Raw genomic sequence first — 11,348 nt, forward strand, 5'->3', positions numbered from 1 at the left:
CCCTGCTCTTCAGGCAGGCTCCTGAATACTGAACTTGAAATGTATTCTCTGCTCTCCAGGCGGGCTCCTGACTTCAACAAAATAGACAAAAACAAAAAAAATGCTGCCTCAGTTTGGGTATCTGGGCACATATGTAAGTGTAAAACGAACCACATTACCAAATATCATTAAGAACTTGAAAACTAAAACTTGAGTTATACTCCCTTGTTCTCCAGGTAGGCTCCTGATTGCTGACTTGAAATGTATTCTCTGCTCTCCAGGCGGGCTCCTGACTGCTGATTTGAAATGTATCCCCTGCTCTCCAGGCGGGCTCCTGACTGCTGAACTGAAATGTATTCCCTGCTCTCCAGGCGGGCTCCTGACTGCTGATTTGAAATGTATTCCCTGCTCTCCAGGCAGGCTCCTGACTGCTGATTTGAAATGTATTCCCTGCTCTCCAGGCGGGTACCTGATTTCAACGAAATATACAATACAAAGAAAATTTTCTGCCCCAGTTTGGCAGCTGGGCACATATGTGAGTGTTTAACTGAATCATATTACTACGAATTTGAAAGTTAGGTCCCATTATCCAGGGGGGTCCTGACAACTCTTAACTAAACGACAATTTTAAATCTAAGCTATATCTTTTAAAGGCATGACTTCCGCTACATCTTGTTATCTAAGAAGGTCTTAAACTACTCCCCATTATCCATGAGGGTCCTGAAAACTCCTAGTTAAATGACAATTTTAAAGCTAAATTATATCTACTAAAGGTACGTCTTATGCTAAGTCTTGTTATCTAAGAAAGTACTAAAGCTACATCCCAATATCCAGGAGGGTCCTGAAAACTCCTAATTATATCCTATCTTAAACATGCAAACTTTGAAACCAACTTATATTCCTTTGTGGTACATTTATGCTAGATTATGCTACTCATGATTGTTTTGAATTTTAAATTAGGCCACATTTTCCAGGAAGGTCCTGAGAGTTTACGGTCAAACCTGTCTGGTGCTTGCTTTTCCTTGCGGAGGGTTTCTCCGAAACAAACGAAATTTTCTGCCCGTGTGTCAATCAAAGAAAGATCTTGTCATTTTAAAATGTAGTTGTTGGTTTGTGGCCTTTACTTTGAGGGAGATTGCTCCTTTACTTCCCATGATAACTGATTTCCACTCGAGGACCTTGCTTGCTTATGGACTAACCACTTTCTCTGTCATCCCTATCATAGAAAATACACCCTTCTCCGTTCAGACCCAATACCCTCTATCTGTTGCATTACTCATGAGCTGACGTTTACCAACCTTTGTGTCTCCCATGAATCCCAAAGCACGTCAATTACCGTCCACTCAATGTGCATGTTGTTCTTTCCTGACTTAACCCACTGGTATTGGCCTTGAGGTCTATTGCTCTTTCACTTGCCATGATAACTTTAATTTCCACTTGGAAGACCTTGCTTGTTATTGGTTTACCACTTTCTCTGTCAATCTTATCACAGAAAATACCTTAATCTATTCGCCTAACACCCTCCATCTGTTGCATTGTCCATGAATTGATATGTACCAAACCTTTGTGTTTCACCGAAAATACCTTTGATTCATTCACCTAACACCCTCAATCTTGTTGCATTGTTCATGAATTGATATGTACCAAGCCTTTGTATTTCACAAGGATCCCAAAGCATGTTGATTATTACCAGCTCAATGCACTTGTTGTTCTTTTATGACTAATGCCACTTTGATGTGCTGGCCAGATCCCGTTTTGTGCAATTGGATAGATGGTGGCAAATTTTGAAGTCATTTCTCACTTATTCTGACCAAACGGACTCAGGAAGAAGAAGTAAACAAGACAAAAGGAACAGAGTAAAGGACAAAGGAAAGAGATGATTCTTAACAAGAAAACTACAAAGTAGAAACCTAGTAGATGTGGATACCAACTCTAATGACCATGACATACACATGTTGATTAAGTGGCCTAATCTGTCAAACAAGTATGATGTTCAACTCTTGTTATACCCCTGAACCGTGAAACTGGTCTTCAATGCTCTGATTATCCAATCTGATTCACAATCCTTATTCGACTTGTAGTGCCCGAAGGGTTTTCACCATCAAGCCTCTCTCATTCTGTTCTTTCTCTCAACTTATCGTCGCCTTACAATGCCCGTGAGGGTTTTCACCAATAAGACTCTCTCATTTTTATTATTTTTCTGCTTGGACCAGAGTGTTACCCCTGAAATGAATTACCTCTCCTTGCTTGACTTGGCATCTCTTGAAGACTGATCAGGAGGTCTTTCTTTGGACCGTAACGTGGGCTTTTGGATAGGGTTAAAAAGAAATGATATCAAAGGCTCAAAACAATTCACATGGGTTCAAAATTACAACTTTCGGAATCAGATTTCTTACAACAACCACAACTTCTGCCCCAGTTTCTTGCTTGGGGACTTTTGGATTTTTATTTTGATGAGACCGAACCGTGAGGCTGCCTACGTATCCTTAAAAGGAATCAGGTCGAACGTAGTTCATGACATAGGAATTACTTTGTTGTTGTGATTTTCTCTTTTCTCTTTCTTTTCTTTCTCTTTTTTGCTTTCTTTTCTCTTTTTGTTGTTTTTCTTCTTTTTTTCTTTCTCTTTTTTTTTTCTTTTTTTTATTTTCATTTTTCTTCTCTCCCTTTTCGTTCTTTTCTTTTCTCCTTTTCCTTTACTTATCTTTCACGCTTGTGTTTCTGATCTTTGCTACTGATTCCGAAAGAGAGGTATAAAAGAAAATAAACAAGGCTCAAAGGGGTGACGAATGATAAGGTGTTTAGATAGCAGAACAAAATGCCTTCGTCATTTCAATCTTCAAAACATGCCAAGTACAAACAACACAATTAAACAAACCAAGGAAAACATTCGTAACATCTTTTGATTACGCCAGACTTGATGACCATATCCACACATTCGCCTTCTACATCTGTTACATACAAAGCACCATTGGACAACACTCTCACTCTCACTACCACGAACGTCCCCCTACAAATTTGGGGCAAACTTGCCGTTATCTTCACCCGATGCAGCATGATGCATTTCAATAGTGTATTTTTATGTTCTATCTGCCCCAGTTTCACACGATTCGGGCTTGAAGTGATCTCAAAATGCCTTCACTTATTTCCCTTCAATGTCCCTACATCTTCCACATTGTTTCATTGCTTCGTGACTAAACTGACTTTTAAAGCCAGGCTGAGAATTACGCGTGCATGTCATGTCACTAGAGTCAACAGGGAAACGGACTATAAAAGGAAAAGAGAACTAAACAAAAATGACTAAAAATAACAGAAAATAGAAAATTGCATTAGACAGATGGTGAAAGGGTTGGGACAACAAAATAGACAAACTAGACTGGGGTTACAAACCTAGAACAGACCTAGAAAACACTAAGTGAGATAATACGACTAGAGGAACTAGACAAAATAAAGGATAGAAGGATTTGAGTCACAAGACGATATCCGTATTACAACCGTGCAATAACCCCGACAATAGAAATGACAACAAACTAAACCACCACGCTCATCTCCGACTGACCAAGAAATGGAGCGTCTTTCCAATTACCAAGTGCGGTATCTTAGCCACTGAATTCTGCATCAGCAATACTAGGACCTCCACAAGTTTTCATCACATTATTCTTAACAAATTGCTTTTGGGTTCCGTTTGCCGGCTCGTTCTTAAGATCAACCCCTGATAACGCTGAAAGCTTAGTAGCACGTGGACCTCCAAGGGTTCCAGACGAATTCTCACATTCCTTTTCAAAATAAACCATACCCACCATATGCGTCTCATTATGCACAGGCGATGGACTTTGGCCAGTGTCTGCTGCATCTGGATTTTGCACGACAATGTCGCATGCATCAATAAGCTTCTGAATTGCTTTCTTCAGATTCCAACACTTCCCTATGTCATGCCCCGGGGCATCTGAGCAATATGCGCACCTTTGAGAAAAATCAAACTTCTTTGACAGAGGGTTTGACATTTTTATATGAATCGGCTTCAACATGTCCAATTGCTTCAACTTTTGGAACAAACTGGCATATGATTCTCCAATAGGGGTGAAAGCCTTTTCTTTTTTCAGCAACCTCTCATTCTTAAATGCTTGATTGGGCCGAAAACCTGATCCAGGGGGTTTTCGGCAGGCTCGTGGGAGCGGGTAAGACATTTGTGGAAGCGGTGTGGGCCATCGCGAGCCTTGTGGGTGTGGAGCATATGATGGTGCATTGTGGACATGGTACTGGGAAAGTGATGTACGACTTTGGGAGTTCTGTGGGGAGACGTAGCTTTGGGGAGGATTACAAGTATATCCACGAGGTCGACATTGAGGCTGAAAGCGTTTAGCAAGAACGACCACTGGACCCTATAGTCGGTGGGGCTCACCAACATCTTTTCTATCAATGGGAGGACTATCCCGAGCAATTTGTTCGTTCCATCTGAGCCAAAAATCCCTAAAACCTTTCTAGGGTTTCTTTTCCATTTGAGATAGGGAGGAGCGGTCTGGGGTAACACCTGATCTGTATTGAAAGTATCGAACAAAATCTTGAGCCATGTCGCCCAATGTAGGCCACTTACCAACATCTTGACGATTATGCCATTCCAAAGCTGCCCCGGTCAGGCTCTCATTGAAGTACGCCATCAACAAATCATCTTTCTCGCCAACACTTCTCATTTCACTGCAATAATCCCTCAAATGGGCTACCGGATCTCCACTCCCATCATACAAGTTAAATCTTGGCACTTTGAATCCCGCGGGCAAACGAACGTCAGGGGACACAGACAGTTTTTTGTAAGCCATGCTACCCTGGTCTCCCCTTCCTTGTTTGTTCTTTAAGGATTGTTCTATGCCTTTCAGCCTCCTGGGTATCCCATCTCGCCGTTTTCTTCCTGTGAACTCTTCATTTACAACATGAGGCCCATCCCGCGGACCCTGCTTGTATGAGTTGGGAACCTTGTGGGCAACCTCTGAGGGGTAATATTGGGCATCATGAGCTTTGAGTGGGTGTTCATTGTTGGGGATAGTGGATAAGACCGGAGGGCAATTTTTGGGAAAGGTAATTGGAAGATGAGTGATGGAGCTACTAGGGTGGTTGGGAAAGACATGATAAGCGAGTGGATCTGGAGAGTATGGGGGATCATCTGGCACTGTGACCGGTGTTTGGGTAAGGGTAGCATTTAGGAAGCTAGGTGGTGGCGGGGGTGGTGCCTTCCCAGTCATCCAGGCCTGATACATGTCCGTCATGTGTTGTCTTAACATCCTCACCTCTTCAACCAACCCATTGTCCTGTTCAACCAATTGCTTTTGGGCATCTATATCAACCAACTCAGTTTTGTTGTTGTCTGCCATTGTCTTTTGACTTTATGTTGTGGAGAGGAGTTACTACTTCGAGGACCACAAACCAACCACCTTTCTGCTATGAAGATATCAAATCTAGTAATTTGATAACCAAACGATTCAAAACAAGCCTTAGGATCTACCCACAAATGAAAGGGGTTCAAATTAGGTCATTATTGAAAAGTCAATCCAAAATCAACTTCTAGTCTCGCTTGGTCCAAACCCGAAATTCGAACCAAAACCCGATTATCCATTCACCCCCGAGCCCAGTTATGTAATTTGTTTTTAAATCCGACCTCAATTTGAGGTCTAAATTCCAATTTTACAAAAATTCCTAATTCTATCCAAATCCCCAATTTCTACCACGAAAATCCTAGATTTTAGGTTGAAATTTTATGAAATGCAATGGGAAATCGAAAGAAAGTAGGTTAGAATCACTTACTAATGAATTGGGAAAGAAGAGTTTTTGAAAAAATCGCCTCTAAGGTTTCTAGGGTTGAAAAATTGAAAGAATGAGGAAAATCCCGTCTAACTCAACTTTTGACCAGGCGCAGGTGTCACAATTGCAACCTAGGGTTCGCAATTGCGAACCCTGCAAATACGAAAAATCCTTCGCAAATGCAAAGTCTTCACATTCATGTTGCCTTCGCAAATGCGAACCTGAGGGGATCGCAAATGCGACCCCAGATCTCGCAAATGCGAAAACCAAAACCCCAGCCCCTGCTCGCAAATGCGAGGCTCGCATTTGTGAGCCAGACCTTGCAATTGCGAAGTCTGTAGCAGACACCATAAGCACAAGGTCTTTAGCTATGATTCTAAGTCCAATACCCTCCGTAGCCTATCCGAAACTCACCCGAGCCCCCTGGGCTCCAAACCAAATATGAACACAAGTCCAAAAACATCATACAAACTCACTCGCGCGATCAAATCGCCAAAATAACAGCTAAAACTACGAATCAGACACCAAATCAAATGAAATTTTTAGTGAAACTTAAGAATTTCTATTTTTACAACCGGAAGTCCGAATCACGTCAAACCAACTCCGTTGTACACCAAATTTTTCAGACAGGTCATAAATATAGTAATGAACATATTACCAAGCTCCAGAATCAAAATACCGGCCCGGTAATAGTAAAGTCAAACCTAGATCAAATTTTTAAACAATTAAACTTCAAATTTTCGACAAAATGCAACAACTCGAGCTAGGGACCTCCGAATTCGATTCCGGGCAATACGCACAGGTCCCAAATCACGATATGGACTCACCGGGACCGTCAAAATATGGATCCAAGTCCATTTTCTCAAAACGTTGACCGAAGTCAACTCAAATGCACTTTTAGTAAGCGGTGTTTGAAGTGTAAATAAGTGAAAGGTTATTGCGGACCTCGTGTAAAAGAAAGTGGTTGCGAACAGTCAGAACAGCTTCAGCCCAAAATTAGTAAACACTTTCTTGCGAACCTCATGTAAAAGAAAAAGAAAAAAATAGCGGAAAAAAAAGATACAAGTCCCTTCATTCCCTCCAGCATATATACACGGAATTAAAAGAGTATTTAAGACTGATTAGTGGTTTATTTTCAAGAGGAAGATCAGTGATGGCATTCACGGGATAACATAAATACCAAAATAGCTATTGTATGCCAACACATAGCGCATATTTCAGATTTTTGCATACACATGTGCTACAAGGACAAACAAAAGTGCCAACAACCAATCTTTTTGACAAAAAATACTAAAGCAAGGACGAGGAAAAGGCTCAGATTACTTGTTATATAAAAGGATCTCTCAACAATATAATGCAAGTGGATTCATAACACTTGTAGATTATTTCTTACAAGGATCTTAAGGAGGTCCTAGTTAGGAAGTGTACTGCACAACCGTAACTCCCTAACAGCTTAATATACAATTGAATTAAATTAAAACAAATATAAAACTACTTTCTCAACAAAGAATGAATGAAGTTTCCTTAAGATGAGCACAATTGGCAGCTCAAATTTCGATGGAGTCCACAAGTAGGGCGATAATGTGAGGTTTTAAGACTTTCTCCGGATGAGTATATCCATCTAGATTGTGTATATATGTAACCTCAACTATACGAGCAAGATTGAGAATAGGAGTTAAAAACTCTACAGATACAGGAGTTGGCCTAAGAAGTCCTTCATTAAGATCCTTCCATGCTTTCTCAGCCATTTTCTGGAATTTATCCATTGCCTCTTTTGTTGCTACACCATAGTCTCTCATGCAACACTCAATTCCTGTTGCAATTTGCCCCCTGCTTTTCTCAACCTGGAAAGGCACATAGATAAGGGATTAACTTTTATATTGCCTCAATTATCGTAGCAACACTTTTTTTTGTCTATATCTCATATAATTGTATAATTTCTTGAGATACAATTCATACCTCGTACGTGGCTGTGTCATCAATAACTCGGCATATTATCACACTAGCTTCAAGGATTTTAGGGTTCTTTGACAACCACTCAAAATCATGCTCCGTAGCAGACTTTATACCCAAATATGATGTTGTCGCAAGGTAGTAATATGTTGTAGTTGCCAGTGCATTGCTTAGATATTCAGAAACAGGTGGCATATATCCTTCAATAAACCATGTTGACTCGACATTATAATTTCTTACTACTTCTTTCATCTGTGAATATAAAACATAGATGTTCAAGTGTTAAAATTCTGATTCAAGTATATCAAGTTTCTGATCACTAAAAGACGTACACAAGGTAAAACAAAGTGAGAAATGGATTAACGAGAAAATGTATTTCGATAGTTAAGTTGCTCAAACTTACTCTTTCTATTGCATGGCAGACAATATGAGATCTTCCAGCACTAGACAATTCCTTTTCATAATCCTTGTAAAGATCTAGAATAGCTTTATAACTGATTTTCATGTAATCAGGAAGCCGATCAATTTCGTTGATATCCCATCTGTAGGATGACAATAAATTAAGGTGAACTCATGCTTTTTGAAAGAGCTAGCGCGCAACTATAATGAGTAGAAGTTATCGTCTTAATCTTTTCACGCCGACAATTTACTATCAAGGATTAAGTGAGTTGATGAAGTTCATACCTTTGTATGGCTTCTGTGTATGCCTCAAGTTCTTTAACTGTACCATAAGCATCAAAGGTGTCATCGACAATGGAAATCATTGATATGGTCTTAACGAGCATGACGCGAGCTTGAGAGTATTGAGGCTCAAAATAAACTCCTAATGCCCAAAAGTAGCATTCAACTACTCGATCCCTAGCATATGGAAGTGTTGTTACGAAATCCAAATCTTTCCACCACCTGCAGCATAACAAATTAACATAAGTACTTGAGATATGATCAATCAAAAAGGGTTCATCGTTTTTATTTATCGCACCTTGATACTTCAGCAAGTTCTTGTTTGTGCAACATCTGGAGCATGTTGTAATCCAATTTGGAAAATCGAAGTAACACAGTATTTTTCGATTGTTCCTTCTCATAGATTGATGAGATGAAGAATCGGGTCTCGACTCTAGGAACGCCCTTGTGCAAACATTGCTCAAGGGCATGTGTCACTTGCTCCCTAAGTGGAGATATCAAATGTGGAGCTGCAGATTCAAGATGGATAGTGGAGAAAGCAAGTGCGTCTTCTAAGATATCGTCAGCATGAGTCCTTACATGTGAAGCTTCATACAAGTTTAATAATCCTAAGACATCACTAGCAAGAGACTCCTTGAATTTGCCATTTTCATCTTGGAATTTGCTGAAAATTTCTGGTATTTCAAGAAAGAAAGCTCAAGATTAATTAACCTTCTTGCAACAAATGGGTAATAATTTTAACAACAATATTAAAGGTGTGCTTCATGATGAGCTTACCCGGAGAGATGTTGAAACCATGTTGCCTGAGCAATCGAAATTGAAGTGCAGAAGTGCACAAATCATTGCAGTTTGAGTTTTGGTTATAAATTTGATCCAAAATCTCATCAATTTCTTTCTCAAAGTGGTAGGATATGCCAAGGCGTTCAATAATGTCAATCAAGTTCAATGTGTCAGCCAATTTTCTTCCGGTTGTTAACAACATACTCCTTGTCTGTTCCTTCAATGGTTCAATCTCTTGAGCATACTTTTCAGCAACCTATTTATAATGTATTTTAAAAAACGAAATTAGAAAAAATAATGTTGTTCAATAAACATAAAGAAGAAATTAGCCATGCTTGCCTATATATAAAGAAAATTAGTAATTTACCTCATTGTCAATGGAGAATGAAAGGAACTGATCACCCCAGAGACTAGGGGAGAAGTCGGCCACGGGACGAACAATCTCTTCTTCATAATTAATATTTTTATTGTAAATGGAAGAAAAGAGAGAAGTATATATATAGTGGTGAGAAAAGCGCAGCCAATTCTCTAATTAATATTTTTATTGTAAATACAATTTAATCATTTCCTCGCTGCCTTACTTGACTTTATACTGGCTAGCTAGTCAACCAACCAGCAGTCTTTTGATTCATTGTTGGCGTCTGGGGTCTGTTGATCCAGATTTCCTAATTATTTAAAGTCTAAATTTTTTTTTGGTTAAGTGGATAGTATTATTTAAAGAAGTTAATTAGCCTGTAGCATCGCTCGCTACCGAATCGGAATTACTATTAGAAGCCGAAATTTTCCTTGCAAAAGTAATTCCTACAATATATTTGTCTACCCTATTTTGTTTGCAAACACCTAAGGAACTACCAAATACTAATGCGATCAAAATTCTAAGTATTACTTTAATTTGTTCATAAGACCTTATGTCAGTGTCGCGACATAAATTTCAACTTTTAATGCAGAGTCTACCTTTCAGCTTTATCTAGAGGCAATTGTAATAGGTACTCAGAGTATTCAAGTTAGAGTTAACTTGATGTTGTCGCAATAGTTAGAGGTTGTGTGGTACAACGGGATTAGAGTTAGTCCTAGGTTTACAATAGAGTTTTTGTTAATGTAATTTTTGGCGCAGTGATTTTAGTGGAGAGTTTGGAAAAATCCTACTGAAAAGTAGGTCGTGGTTTTTTCACCTTTTGAGCCAGGTGTTTTCCACGTAAAATATTTGTGTTCTTTACTTTCCACATTTACTATTTCTGCAATAGTAGGTTAAGGAACACTTAAAAGAACCAAGTCCTTCCATAATCAGTTTAATCGAAAAAAATTGGTCACCACACAAATCACCCCCCCTCTTGTGTGGTATTGAAGTATAAAACATCAATAACTTAGGAATTGTTAAAGATTGTATTCTTGGTGATAATAAACAGTTGTAGCTAAACCTTAGTTCTCTGTGGGATTCAACTCCGGACCCTTAGGCCGAATTATATTTGCAGCAATCGCTTATCCTTTTTAGGACTAGAGTTGGGCGCGATCAAATTTTGGCGTTATTGCCGGGGAACTAGTGGTGTAGTTGTAGCTGTAAATATTGCTTGGTGTCAAATTTGAACTTTTATTTTGTTTTATTTGTATTTTTTTAAATTCTTGATTTGAGAGACATGGAATCTTGGGAATTATGTGAGTTCTGATGTTAGTAATTCTACTTTTGATCCTTCTTGTGCATATTGTGGAGGAAACCAAACATGGCAAAATTATCAAAATATTTCCGAGAGTGAGTTATGGGCACTAACTCAATCTTATGTGTGGAATGTATGTGATATGTTTGGTAGTCAATATGGTTACTTTTATGGTTGTATTATATTTCTTATCCTCCCCTCATCCCTTATTATGATGGTTCTACTTTTACTTGTGAAGTTAATAGGAACAAAGAACTTGTGGATGCTGATCTAAAAGAGATCAAGTATATGCTAAGGTGTCTTGTGGAACAAAATAATAACACTCAATTACGGGTACAAAGGCAAGAGGAAACTATTCACAACTTGAAGGCTCAAGTGAGTCAAATGGTAGAGCTTTGAATGTTCCAAAAGTCAATATAGTGGATAGAAGCTGAAAACAATATGAATTAGAGTCAGCAGTTAACACTCTGGTGGAGGAGGTTAGAGTAGAATACCAACAACCTAGCCAACTAG

At 39.1% G+C, this 11,348-nt stretch overlaps 1 protein-coding gene across 1 annotated transcript; it reads right to left on the minus strand.

The window, feature by feature from the left end:
• Positions 1 to 7,069: 7,069 nt before the first annotated feature.
• On the minus strand, positions 7,070 to 9,815 carry LOC104229039 (5-epi-aristolochene synthase). The gene is made up of 8 exons (XM_070147241.1): positions 9,797 to 9,815; positions 9,551 to 9,711; positions 9,181 to 9,439; positions 8,702 to 9,077; positions 8,407 to 8,625; positions 8,126 to 8,264; positions 7,729 to 7,974; positions 7,070 to 7,613 (listed from the first exon to the last, which is right to left on the minus strand). The coding sequence occupies exons 1-8, from the start codon at positions 9,813 to 9,815 to the stop codon at positions 7,317 to 7,319; spliced, it is 1,716 nt and encodes a 571-aa protein (XP_070003342.1). The 3' UTR covers positions 7,070 to 7,316.
• Positions 9,816 to 11,348: the final 1,533 nt, after the last annotated feature.

The sequence above is a fragment of the Nicotiana sylvestris genome, chromosome 5, assembly GCF_000393655.2.
Source record: "Nicotiana sylvestris chromosome 5, ASM39365v2, whole genome shotgun sequence".
Taxonomy (NCBI): domain Eukaryota; kingdom Viridiplantae; phylum Streptophyta; class Magnoliopsida; order Solanales; family Solanaceae; genus Nicotiana; species Nicotiana sylvestris.